The 14,364-nt window shown below is 46.5% G+C and overlaps 1 protein-coding gene across 3 annotated transcripts in view; it reads right to left on the reverse strand.

Annotated features, from left to right (window-relative positions):
• Nucleotides 1-255: 255 nt before the first annotated feature.
• Nucleotides 256-14,364, reverse strand: part of PLEKHA2 (pleckstrin homology domain containing A2) — a 69,209-nt gene continuing 55,100 nt past the window's right edge. For all 3 annotated transcript variants that reach the window (XM_037166892.2, XM_037166891.2, XM_037166890.2), the window contains 3 exons: nt 11,935-11,998; nt 4,476-4,553; nt 256-4,058 (listed from right to left, as the gene is read on the reverse strand). In XM_037166892.2, the coding sequence (XP_037022787.2) occupies nt 3,696-4,058; nt 4,476-4,553; nt 11,935-11,998 (505 nt within the window). In that variant the 3' untranslated portion in view covers nt 256-3,695. The remainder of the gene's footprint in view (nt 4,059-4,475; nt 4,554-11,934; nt 11,999-14,364) is intronic.

The following is a 14,364-nucleotide window of genomic DNA, read 5'->3' on the forward strand; positions in this document are numbered from 1 at the left end:
GTGCCGCCTCCAGCAGTCTCCGACTTTAAGGGGCAGAGCCTGGAAGACCTCCCCGCACACACACCCACGCGTCTTCCCAACACCCGTCTCTCCCGAGGGCCACACCCGCCCCCCACCCCACTCCAGGCCGTGACGATGAGAGGTCCCGGGCCCCACCCTGAGCAGGGACCTACTTTGTGAAGTCCATGAAACCAATAGGGGCAGACTGACAGGGCGATCGCCCATCCCAGGTCAGCGTTAGGAAAACACACCGTATTTCAGTATTTCACATGGTTTTATTACAAAACAAGCAACAAAACAGTTTTAGAAAATTATTTTTTGCTACATACCAATTCAGAGACCACATAAAATGAGAAGCATAAGTTTCCATGCACTCAGCTCAGGGCTTGCGGTGCGAGCGCATCTCACAGCGGAAACACACTGGTTCAAAACACAGAGTCATGCCACACCGTCCTAAGCAGCAGGGAAAGGTCAAACAGTTCAAGGGGAATAAGGCGAAAAGTGACCTTGATAAAAAGGTTTAATACACCTGTCCATTTCCAAAATATTTTTACGTACATATGCCTGTTAATCTGGTTCACAGTGAAAATAAACCTCAAATCCGACTGCTCAACTACTGAACCTGCTGGGGTTTTTTTTAATTGGGTCCTTTTAGCCTATGGCAGAGCAGTTATGCTCAGGAAGAGAAAAAAAACCTTTTGCTTCAAAGTGAACTCCAAAGCTGGACCTTACATTGACTGTTTCTCACGGGAATCTTCCGGCATCTGCCCAGAAACAGATGTGTAATTCCAACATTTTGACCTGAGGTCACTCTATTCAATGTATATGTATGATGACTCGCAGTATGCAAAAGGCCCAATTATGTTCGGCAACCATCAGCTAACTTGAGATAGCAAACCCTTAAGCTTTTCCGTAACAGTGGATGGTGAGTGGTTCAGCCATTGGGAAGACCACCTGAAATACTGTCACTTATAGTGAGTCAAGACCCCGCCAAAAATCTTATGAAAAACAACACAACTCAGAGGTTTTCGTTCCACAAGGCCAATGCAGTACCTTTCTTAGTTCCTTTTTTTAAAACTCAGATTTATTCCAGAGCCTATGAACTTAACTATGAACCTATAGTGCATCCTTACCCTATTTTTTTCCATTTGGTTCCACTTTGTACGTTTAAAACCAAATGCTTTGGTCGTACATACAACATCTTTGGCTCACATGTATAATGTCATTAAAAGGCTGTGATGTGAAATAGGCCAGAAGTTAAGAAATAGGGACACAAAAGGAATTGTGAAATAAGGTTTGGGAATGAGAACGCTTTCGAGCTTCAGCTGAAGAGAATTCTATTTCTCTGGTGTTGGAACTACATTAACAATGTTCTGACTTGAAATTCCCAAGTAGTTGCCAACCAGAGTCCTTGTTTTTCCCTCTTTCATGATAATACAATCTGGATTTATAAGTATGTTTAATTTAACACATTCTCAAAATAGACCTTACTGAATAAGAAACATTATTAGCTTACTTGATGGCCAATTATTTTAGCAGTAGTAATATAACAGACAATTTAATCTTTAAAAGAGATACATGAGTAGATTTTTATAATTTAAACACCAAAAGACTTCTATAACTTACTTTTCATGAGATAGGGAATGTTTAGAGCTCTTAAGAGTCCCTCATTTATTTTCATTAATTCAGTCTCACTGTGTACTTTCTTTGATCTAGCCAAATAATTTTCTGAAGGAAAACTGGAATATGAAACCTGAGACAAGGAGCTTCAAGAATTTGGAATGACTTCTTGAAAGCAGGCTACTTGAAGGATGTTGTAACCTTGACTACTCACAAATAAATAATTCCCCAAATGAGGATTTCTGAGGACAAAAGTATACAGGAGTCTGCAGAAAAGAGAGAGGGGGTGGGGGAGAGCGATGGATTCAGTAGCAGATTTCCTTTTATACCAGGACCAGGAGACCAAGCTATGTAAGTGAAGGGCAGCTTCAACACAGTGCAGTCAAAGACGGTTTTCAGCATGACACTGACTTCCAGGAAACTGCGGTTCCAGGGAAAAAAATGTAAGATTTCCCTCAAGTCATGAAGGATTTTCTGGTCACGTCTTTTTGCCTCTGCATTTGGTTTGGACATAAAGAGGGAAAGGGATTCACTTAGGTGACAAAGCTTCTCTCAGCCTCTTCTGCTTGTCATTAATGTTTTAATTTAAAGATATAATTAGTTGATCTAGCTGATAAAAGTTACAGACAGAAATGAGTTATGTTTTTCTCTCCCTTTAGGGGACTCTGATCAGTTCCTGGTAGCAATTCACCATATTAGCTGGAGAGACAAATCCTCCCAGGGACCCCAGAAATAGTATCCTTTTGTCGAATGAAAGAAGGCACACCCTGAAATTTGGGTGGGAAATGTGACCTATGCTCTTCTACCTGGGAAATCTCTAGTCAGCAATGCATAGCCTCTAAACCAATGTTCCTATGCAGTGTCTATTTTATTAAAAATATAAATATCTACCAAGATTATCTTTGCATCTCTCTGCTCTTAAGTACATGGAACCGCATCGGATTACAAGGTCGGATCATGCAAACACACAAGGTTTCATTCAAAGGGCAACACAAAGAACAGGAAGAAAGCAACCTGCCAGGGTATACACTATTACAGCATGAAACTTAGGCTAATATTGGCCCATCAAAAAGAGAGCTGTGAGGCAAGGATTCAAGACCACCTGTCTCTGCTAAAACAGACCTTTCCTTATGTCTGGAAAGCATGGATCCAAAAAACTTAGCTTGGTGAACTCTAATCCATCTCTTCCCAGCACCTATTTCAAAGCAAATCTAAAACAGAGATCTGATCTACCATACAAGTGAATTATCACATACATATCAACCTTCCACACATCCCAACATAACACCATATCAAGAGAAATGTCTGTTCTGTTCTCAGTCGTCCTAACATTTAACACTGATAAGCCCATCCCTGGGGCCGGACACAGAAACCAGGTGCGCAGGTCTGTCCCTCACACTGACAGTATTTGGGGTCAAAGAACATCTAAACAACAACAGAGTAATTCTCAAAATTGGCTGCTGCATTAAGTGAATCATTCCCCATTCCTTACAAGAGGTCTTTCTTCCCCTGTGGGGGTCGTGCGGGGATCTGCCCTGGTAGACATTCTGAGGGTCACCAGCCAGCCCCCAGATTTTAACACCTCCCCTCAAGTAGAGCCTGGCTCAGCCACCATTCCTCCCTCCTTTCAGGTGGGCTGGTTGCCACCCTTCTTCACAGTCAAACTGTGGCCAATAAACAGGCTAAACCCAGATGACTGACCTAAGATTTTGTGCCTGTCCTGACAACAAAGGGAACGAGCTAAAACAAGGACAAGCGAATAAAACTTGGTCAGGGACGAGATTGGAATTCCAACCTCCTCTCATTAGGACGACCTTGCAATAGTTGAACAAGAGGCCACCCGCTCTCCACTGAGCATGCCTACAGGTCTAACCTAGTCATTTTCCCAAATTAAGTACACTGCACTAATTTTTTTTTTTACAAAATCCAGCTGCATGGGCCCCTCCCACAGAGCATCCACAGGAATATGAGTGGCATAAAGACTTCTGACTATCCCCTAACAGATAGGGGCGCTGAGTCACGGCCTCCTTCTCTCGAGTCCTCCCCGCCCCTCCCTCCTGGCGCACTATGCCCCATCACACATCAGAAGTCCGTATGTTCTCATCATCGAGGTTGAACATAAATGGTTTCTCCTTGGGGTGCTGGGGCTCTGATCGGTGCCTTATCCGGGAGCTGGGCAATACCCCAGACGCATTGCTCTCCCCAAGTCGAGGCGTGAACAAAGAGTCCTCAGGAGTCTCTTCAGCCGGATGGAGCTTTTCTCCAGCCTGGGGGACAGGCGTCCAGGGTTGCCAGGAGGAGGCCACGGAGGGGGCTTTGCAGAGGGCTTTTTTCTCTTCCGCAGGTGGCCGCCCTCTGCAGAAGACAGAGTTGGGCCCACCTGAGAGGCTGGAGCTTCCAGGGCGAGTCAAAGAAATGGATCTAGAAAAGGATAGATCCTACAAAAATAAAAAGCAAGAAAAATAAATGAAAGCAAGGCCTTTCCTGACAATGTTTATCCCAAGGCCCCTGGAAGAGTTCCCAGGTTCACCACCTCACGGGTCCAGAGACACTTGTCTACAGAAATCGAATAGGTCGCATGGGATTCTCGCCAGACTCGTCAAGGTCTGCCTGGCAGGGAGGTGTACACGCACGACACATCGGAAACTCTGTTTCTCTACCCAGCCCTACCTCCTCTGACAACCAAAACCAAAAAACAAACATGTGTGCCCAAGTCAGTCGAAAGAGAAAAACAAGACGGCCTGGGCTTCAGCTAGGACCAGGCTGCAGCCTGCGTCACCAAATAAAGCCTGCAGGCTTCGGGACAATCATCGATAAGTTGACAGTGACTATGCAGCAGAAAGGAAGTGACTTACTCTGGGGTGGCACTTGAGGGCCTGGACAGCTGCCCTGATCTCCTTAATCCAGCTGTGCATGTCTTCTGGACTGTCCGCCTGCAAAACACCCACAGCACTTACACAGACGTTCTGGGCACTATGATTTCAGTTGTCAAGTCTCTGACTCAATTCTAAATTCATAAAATCACATCATTAGAGCTGGAAGAATCTCAGAGATCATCTAGTCCAGTGGCTTCAGACTTTTGAGGACATTTTGCCCCCTGCAAAAATAATATTTGACACCTCACAAATAAAACTGCCCAAAGTAGATTTTGCTCTGCAATGTGTCCCGAGGGAGGTCATGAGGAATAGCAGAGCCGGGAGGCCCATCCCCTGCTGAAGTCTCTCACCCGCTCTGAACACAGTGGGCCTGGTCTGGTTTTCCAGACAATGAAAATGAGGGCCTGTGGCTGGTCTACATTCCTGTTCTCCTGCGTCCCAATGCAGTCATCTTTCTACTACAGACATGTGAACAGAATAATCCTACTTTTAACTCCAGTCCCATTAAAGCCAAATCCTCTACAAAGTCTCCCAGGTGTGTATTATCTCCCAGCAGGTCTTCTCTCAAAGCACAAGCTAGCTGGGTCTGTCTGGACTCTCCACCCAGACCTCAGAGTTGTGAGACTTGGAGCGCTAAGCTTAACAACATGTAAGACCCTGCCCACCGTTAAAAAGTTATTTCCTCCAGAAATACCTACCAAGCCCAGAAGGGGGCAGCAGCGGCTCTGAGAAGAAAGGAAGAAAAGCCACCACAAGTGGAGTCCTGGGAGTTATTACCAACGCTTTCCAGTCTTACAGAGGCTGAGTTCAGGCGAACCAGCAGACGTTTAATGAGGTGCTGGGCAGAGATGGGACCAAGACTGAATCCCTGACCTCCAGAAATTCACATTGATCAACCTCACTCTGTCCCCCTGTGCCCTCCCCAAATAGTTCCACCCAAGTTCACAAGCATGCATTTGCATGCCCGCGGCACACGTGTATGCAAACACCACACTGCAGACTGCAAAATTCGGCACCCGTGCCCCTCACTTTCCCCAACCCCCAGATGATTCCTTCCCTTTGCATTGTATCAAAAATCCTCAAACCAGCATCCCTGTCCCTTTCTGTCACACCAAACAAACCTCCCTTGGTTAGGTGTGTGCAGGAGAAACTTGCAAGGAAAACGGTCTCGTGCCCTGCACACCAAGTCAAAAGCATGTGGCAACAAGCGCCCAAGGGGAGCACCCCTCTCAGACACTAGAGCTGCCAATGTGCCTGCACCCCGTCTCTTCCCGGCTTTTTCCAGTTGTCCTGGTGGTTTCCAGACAACCCAGTGGTTCCCCAAGAAGAAGACAAATCCACCCCTAGTCCAAAAAAAAATCAGGGCAATCTCCAAGATTCTTCTGGAACACAGTTTACTAACATCAGAGCTAGCCTGCCCACAAGTAGAACTATTAGGAGAATGAAGTAAACTTTTGCAGGTAAAGCAGTTTGAACAGTGTCTAACACAGAGAAAAGGCTTTATAAGTATTAGCTACTATGTCATTATTATTACTACATAGGAAGGTCTATATGATGCCTTGAATTCCAACATTACAAATGTGTGCACTGCCCTCTCCATGAGACTTTTTCCCCTCAATCTGTAGATAATTCCTACCTAACTGATCACATTCTTTGAATCAAATAAAATAACATATTTTGGGGGAAAAGAAGGGTCATTTCCCACTGGAATGAGATGGAGGTAATTGGAAAGCATTTCTTAAAGAGATTTTCCTTCGAGGGAAGCAGATGTGATTTGACAGGGGAAAATGTTACAAGACAGAGGGAAAGACAGAGATGGGAGCTGAGCGAGGGACAGAGGTCTCCCACATCACACAATGGACCCCACCCCCACGATGACAACCCAATAATCAGTTTCCAGTGCTGTTAAGCTACTTCTACTCCTTCCATCGCCCTAGCAAAATGCTGCCTCCAAGTCAAATGTTATAACCATCAGCCAAAGGCCACGACCTAATTGTCCTTTGAGACCTCACCAACAAACTTTCAATGTGCCCCAGCTTCCACGTAGCCAGGAATCACCAAATCACAGAAATCTAGAAGTGCCCTGATTCGACATCTGGGGACTCAAGCACAAACATCCTCTAAAGCAGGTTTAGACCATTTCCAACCCTCCTCTAATTATAAATAATGCTGCTGCTCACACCTTGGTGCATGAAGGGTCTTCGTACCCCCAGGGAGACCACCAGATTCAAGAGTACACATTCCTTCCTGGATCTTACATTTGGCCAGACACATTTCTTGCTAGAACTACATACTACAATTTTTTAAAATCTTTGCTAATTGATGGGCAAAAGAATCAAATCTCCTTTTTAAAACATTTAGTAATTAATACAGATGGAAATTGTTTGCTGATGATATTTCCTCCCTAATTTTCTAATTCCATTTAAGGACCTCTCTTTGTCAGATAATCTAGGTAGTTAACCCAACCATGTTAATGTTGGCAATAATAAAAATCAGGGAACTTCATTTTAATGTTTAATAAGCTATTTAATAATATTATTCAAACAGAAAAGAACTGAAAAATACCTTAAAACCATATCCCAAAGGTAGCTTCATGAACCAGAGGAAAGAAGCAGAGCTGAAGTCCACCCACCCCGTGGTGAATCACTGAGACTGTAAAAGGCTTCAAGCAGAGAACCAAAAAGGCACACCACTCACGCCTTCATCTTTTCCTGGTGCTTAAATGTGTGCACTCGTTTCTGATGCCTGGTTCAAAAGAAGTCGTAGGGGTTCTGTCCTGAAGGGCAGTTTTTGAGGTGAGGGGAACAAAGGGCATTAAAACAAGTCACTGCAGTCTGTTCTGTTTTGTTTTCATTGCAGTCCAGTGAGCTCTTCATGAATATCTACTAGGAGCCCAGCATTGAAACAGATGCAATGGTTCAAAGCAAGGAATTGGAGAGGCCAATGGTAAAGGGTTTCCAATATCTGCTTCTTCATTCCATTCCCAACCCCTGCCCTCTCCCCCAAGCACCAGACCCTCTTGAGACCCAGCTCTGCCACGTGACTGCTAAGGCTGCACAGACTACCTGCTTCCGAGTGGTGTCAAACACCTCGTAGTCTAAGTCAAAACAGTAAGTATCCAAAAGCTCGGCACTCGGCTCTCCACGTGTGAGCCCTCTTTGTATTACTCCAGTCCTGACACAGCCCTCTCGTGTTGACATCTGGGCTTATGCCAAGTCACCAAAACCGGCCTGCACTACATTTCTTATTTCTAGTAACTAATCCTCCTCTTGATAAGCTGCCTAATACCCTTCACCTTCCATGATTGGGAAGTAAGGAAATGGTGAGCCTCGCTCGCCCTGTACCTGCTGAGGAACTTGCTGACATCAAAAGCTCAGGAGCCTGACTACCGCCAGGTCCTGGATCCCTGTCACCATGGTCCATCTGCCAGGACTCCTACTTCCCCCAAGCTGCTCTTCCCAACGCCAAGTCGGGCTACCCTCTACATCTTGGGCTCTGCGCCAGGCTGCAGGTAAACAACACAAATGAGCAGGCCTTGTCCCAGCACCTGGTGCCTCCGATCCCTCCCCTAACTCACCAGGTCAGTGATCTCAAACAATTCACCTTCCGACACTCCATTTCCTCATCTGTACAGCGCACATGACCTCAGAAACGGCTGAGAATTAAGTCATGTGCTGCCTGTAAACTGATTACCATTGTGTCTAGAATAGCAAAGTGGCCAGAAACGGTAGCTTTTAATTAACACAAAGGAAATGTTACAGTGTGAGAGATCACAGGGTATAAATTATACATACATATGACCTATAAGATAAATGTGACAGAGGAGGTAACAACACCTAAGTAGCTAGAATCCAGCCCCATTCTGTTGCCCAAGTCTCTCTCTGCTGCCCACCAAGTTTCTTTTCCCTGCATAGCTCTCCCAGCTCCACGGTCCAGCTTACCTAGATACCAAGCATAAACGGTTCTTTGAAGCAGACTTACTGCATAAAACTGTAGGGAGCAGGTAGAATGCCGCTCTGGCATTGGTGGTAGAACTGCTGGCGCCACACCATATGAGCAGCCTTATATTCTTTCACTTTTTACACGAAGTGTTCTTTTAACGGGGAACAAATGACCGACAAACTGCCAGTCAAACTTCTTCAGGTTTACGTACATGGCAAAAACTCTTTCGCAAAACTGAATAAAATGGGCCAGTTTGGCAGGAAGATCATGAAAGTATTTTCTTGCAAAGGATGAATTTTGTGATTTCAAAGCAAGAATCAGAATTTCAGGTAATGTATATTCACTTCCACGAGCATGACGGTGTTCTATACTTAAAGACTGTCTTAGTGATACTGGTAGTGATATTAACAAATGTGCTTTTTAAAAATATTATGTAATAAAATGGGTCAACCTTTGGAAAATCTGCATACCTCAGTGAGACCATGATTTTCCAAATGACTTAAGCATGCAGTTACAAAATCATGCATTGGTTAAAGGACTCATCCAAAGTGCAAAACTGACCAATGAATTTTAATGTAAGGGTATGAAACTTTATTATGATTGGCTTCTAATTTCACATTGTATCTAAATATGAAGAAACTACTATTTGCCCAGTTTCAGTATAGGATCAAAGAAAAATACCACAATTATCTGAAAAAGCTATTAAAATATTCCTTCCCCCACCCCAAATCCGTATCTCCACGTGGGGCCAGATTTTCTTCATATTCTTCAATCAAAACAACATATGGCCCCAGATAGAATGCAGAGGCAGCTATGAGCATCCTGCTGTCTTCTATTAAGCCAGCCATTAAAATTAAAGAGATTTGAAAAAAAACTGCTTTTCCTGTTGCTTTTTTTGTTTTAGAAATAAAGTTCTTTTTCATAAAATGTTACTTGTCTTAACACAAATGAGTTTATAGTTACTATTTTAAAACAAATGAATACATATTTTTAATGACTTTTAATCTCTTCTCCAGCCTCCGATTCCTCTCTGAGTTAGTCAGGTGTGATAAACAGAGGTGTCCATCCGCTCATTCATTTATTCAAGGCGATGCTAGTGTTCTTTTACCCCAGAAATGGAGGAAAAGAAGGCAAAGCAGGCTAAAGTGAGGAGAAGCTTCTGGTACACATCCTCACGCTTAGGTAGATGAAGCAAAACCTTTGAACGTTCTTGTCGGTGCTGGGGTTCATGTTTCCCTAAGCCCTGTCCTAACCGCTACCCAGCGTAATCGGTCACTTGACCAATACTTACTTAGTACCACCAATGTGTCGGGCACTGTCTGTCTAGGGGCCTTCGTAGCACGTGCCCTTGGATGTCCCAGAGGCGTGGTAAACTCAGAAACACCTCTGCTGGGCTTGTGTGTTTCCAGCCCCTCCTCCCAGGCTCCTGTCACAGCGATCGATGCCATCAGCCACCCTTGCCTCTCCCTCCTCCCTGCACCCGACATCCAACCAACAACCAAGCACTAGAAAGGACTCCTTAATAGCTTTCACATTTTCCGCTTTGTCCCTCCACCAAACCTGGGCTTTCTTTTGTTCCTCACCTAAACCACGCCTCACTCCCACCTTCCCCCTTTCCTCATGTCCTCCACAGTGCACCCGGCCAGCCAGTTCACGGCCAGCACACCGTGGCTGCGGCTGGGGTTGAAGGCTACCATCTCTACTCTACAGATGAGGAACACCAGGCTCTAAAAGTTACATCCCTTGCCCAAGTGATATTTCTAGAAAGTAGATCTGACTGGGTCACTCCTCTAGTTCAACCTCGAGGGGCCCTACCCCTCAGCAGAGCAGAGGCTCTTTAACATCGGCCAAGGCCAAGGCCCTGTGTGTGTGCTTTCCAGCCTCCAGGATGCCCTGTGCTCCATTTACCTCCAGGCTTTTATTACACTCGCGGTTCCCTCTGCCTGGGCCACTCTCCCCTCAGCTGACTGGGTTTTGACATGTCTTCCTTCAGGAACCTCCCCTTGACTCCCTGGCACCGGGGTGGGGGTGGGGGGGTGCCCTTCTTATGAGTTCCCATGGCAACCACTACTCCATCTAATGGTAGCACTCACCACAGTTTCTGCCCTTATTTATTCCCCTACCCCAACCAGGGCAGCAGTTTCATGCCAGTGATACATTTAGCTTCCTTTGTCATATTCTGCATTCCATGCTGGGATCACCTGACCTCCTAAATGCTTTTTAAAATTTGCATATATTAAGGTTTACACTTGGTGCTGTGAAGTTCTATTCCATGCATCTACTACTGCAGCATCACACGGAATAGTTTCACTGCCCTAAAAACTCCCGTATTCACCCATCCAACACCCCCTCCGCCACCCCATCACACTGTTTTAATGGCCTGTGTCCCTGACTTTACCTCTCTCCAGCTCAGGATCCGTTCTGTGTGATGCAGTGTCCCCAGCGGGAGGCAAAATGCCTGGCATTCTAAAGGTGCTCTACAATTAGCAGCTAACGCCAGACCTGGAAATGCTTTTGTTGCTCCTACAGTTGAACTTTACCCCCGAACAGCAACAGAGCTGCTCTCACACCCCCAGCAACACTTTCTGCAGCTCCCCACGTCGTCCCTCCGGGATGGCAAGTGCTTGTCTGAATGAATGGATCCCACAAAGGGCTAAGGCTACCGCCATGTCTGCTGGGCCCTGGCTAGCTCAGAGAGGGGCCAAACAGAGCTGCTGGCCCCAACCAACAGGGGCGGGGTGACCCCTGTGGAAGGGAGAGCACAGTTAAAATGAAGAGGAAAGGGCATGGGGAACCCTGAAAAGCTTTGGTTGAGGGGTCCCCCACTTAAACCAACACACGACACGACAGTCTTTTGCTAGAAATGCAGCGTTATCACGATGCTGCACGAATCGAGGCACGCTCTGTGGACGGGTAGGCGGGCTGGGTGGGGACTTGGCCCTGAAAGGCTGGCCCTGCTTGGAAATGTGCCTTCCTAGCGCCTATGATTTTAGAAGGAGTTGGGAGAACTCCAAAGCTGTGGGCGGAGGGCAGAAGCTTCTGATGGCTGGGCGGTCAGAGCCCAAACAATGGCTTTCTCTGTGCAGCTGGGCGCTGCACCTGGTGCCTGCACAGGGGCCTCCGCGCTTTTGTCCTTCCGCACGCAGCGATGACCACACACGGGCGGAGCTTATAAATACCCTCTGGAGGGGAAGTGAAACCACTGACCAGTTCTGCTTTTCTCTGCTTAGCTGGCGCCCAGCGGCCAAGAGCAGCTGGTCCACGCGCGTGTCCCCGGCACAGCGGCTCAGCCTGCTCTTACTATTTTATGGTTGGGAAGCTTTTGGCAAACATCCTGTTTAGAATAAAATGGGACTCAGACTGACTTTCAGGGGCTAAATTTACCAACTAGAAACTTCAAACAAAATAAAAGAGAAAGCAGAGGAAAGGGCCAGGCCTGTGAGCGCACCATTCACAGAAATGGGACATCGGAGCCTTCCCGGAGTGAGCTTGTTACCTGTACGTAGAAGGTCCTGGAGCTTGTAATGATTTCAAACAGGTTGTCCCTCATCAGGAGATCACTAGACAGAGAAAAAGAAAGTCAGCTGCAGGCTGGCGCACGTAGTGGGGCCTCGATCTGTCCTCAGTCCAGGCACCAGTACCCTCCACCATAAAAGGGGCTCCTGGGCCGAGGCCCCCTCGGCCCCTGCCTCAGAAACACCACAGGGCTTTCCTCTGGCTTCGCTCCTTGAGGGGCCCCGGAGGTTTCGACATCCCCGTGGCACTCCTCACACACGTCGCCGCCCCACCAGCTCTAAAGCTCATTCCCTCTAACAGGGGTGTCCAACCCGCAGCCCAGGACGGCTGTGAATGCCGCCCAACACAACATCGCAAAGAGACTTAAAACACTGTGAGATTTGTTTCTGTGATTCTGCGTCACAATGTATTTAATGTGGGGACCAAGACAACTCTTGCTCTTCCAGTGAGGCCCAGAGACACCAAGGCTGCGCACCCCTGCAAGCCTTCTGCTAATATCCACCACCCCCCACACCACCTACAGACGTGTGCTTTATTTGTTTTTGTGGAGTTTTTTTCATGGCTAGGAATGTACAAAGTGCTTTGTGTAAAGTACTGATATTAAGTGCTTTTTTTAAAATCGAGTAGATGAAAATTTGATTACATACACCTATAGACAGGTTTATATATAGATATATCTATAGATATAAGGACAAATGTACAGTGTAATGATTTGATATTTGCATATGCAGCAAAACGATCACCACAGTAAGTCTAGTTAACATCCACCACCGCACAGTTACAAATTTTTCTTGTGATGCAAACTTTTAAGATCTACTTTCTTAGCAACCTTCAAATATACCATGCTATATTCTCCACACTGTACACGACATTCACAGGACGTATTCACTTCATAACTGGATGTTTGCACCTTTTGGCCCCCTTTACCCATTTCACCCACCTCTAGGGACCACCAATCTGTTCTTCAAGGAGACCCAGGTTCAGAGGTTACCTGACTTGACCACAGTACCAGAGTTAGTAAATGGCAGTCAGAACGTGACCCCCAAGTCTGACTCCAGAATCTACGCTTTAATTACTCCACTATTGTCTGCCTCTCCCGTAAGGGAACCAAGTCGCTCATATCCAAACCCTTCCCCCACCCAAGTAGCAGCCCACCAGCTTCATCAAGTTCCTGCTAAGTGTCTCATCACACTGGCCCGAGGGGACTGGACACTCAAGGAGAGAAGAGGAAGGAAAGAGAAGATTAGACTCCAAGAGGCTTCAAATGGTATGCAAGTCTGGGAAGAAGGATCCTGACTTCCGCAAACAAGGCGAGAAGTAGCTGATACTCAGTGGCAAACCTCACAGCAGCTGAAATGACCTACGGGATTAAATGTGTCCCAGTAGGGATATCTAAGGAGTGACCCATCGAATTCATTCTCAATAAAAGAAAATTTAAAAAGCTAAACTATATAATGTGGTGTTAGACTGTGTGCTGCAGGCCAAGAGTTAGAACAATTCCAAGAAAGGACCCATCATAGGCAGAGTCAGCTTCCTGAATGAAGACTTGGAAAGAAATGGCAGGCGCCCGGCCAGTGTGACATGGGTGCCAGGGACAGGAGCATGAGACTAACGACCCACACAGAAGGGGACAGCAAGGCAGTGGTCAGACTGATCTGGGGTCAGATTCTGACCCCACTTCGAGAAAAGGTATGTTAGGAACATTTAGAAAACTTTCTGAGCCTCTGTGCCCTAACTGTGAAGGAGAGATGAGAAGAACCCCTTTTCCTGGCCAGTCATCACCACATCGGTTTTAAGGAACATAAGGCATCCGGCATACAGCGTGTGACCTAGCAATCAACTGAAACACAATGCACTATTATCATCACCTTCTTCGTTTCTGAGAAGAGACAGCTCTGCTCTCTAGCTAAAATGGTTTAACCTTTTAAACTACTCATGCACACAGAATGTAACCACGGAATCGAATGCTGAGGAGATGAAAGAAAAGCAGGGAGAGACCTGCCCCCCGTTTCAGGTCTACTTCTCAGGCTCCATGTTGCCCTTCCGTTCAAGTCTACAAATGCTGATTGACGGCCCAGAAGCCCAGAAGCCCCTTGACTGGGTTGAGCAGACACACCATCTCATAGGCCTGGAACGTGCAGAAGAGGTTAGGGGGCCCCCTTCCTTGGTGATCTTCAACCCCCTTAACGCTTATACACAGAGTTCAGTCTGACACTGACACTGACAGGTATCTCGGCAAAGTACGAAACACTCTCAGGGCCGAACCTTCTCTGGGTTCTCAGAGGAGGATGCCCCAACGTGCCCACCAGGTCGTGTGTCTAATCAGTGCAGACACTCTCGGGTCAGGAACCATCTCTGAGGGCCTGGTCATACTCAATCTTCCCTTCGCCGCACTTCGGGAGCTTCCGTC

Source organism: Artibeus jamaicensis, unplaced genomic scaffold, assembly GCF_021234435.1.
Source record: "Artibeus jamaicensis isolate MK-2021 breed Jamaican fruit bat unplaced genomic scaffold, CSHL_Jam_final scaffold_833, whole genome shotgun sequence".
Classification (NCBI taxonomy): Eukaryota; Metazoa; Chordata; class Mammalia; order Chiroptera; family Phyllostomidae; genus Artibeus; species Artibeus jamaicensis.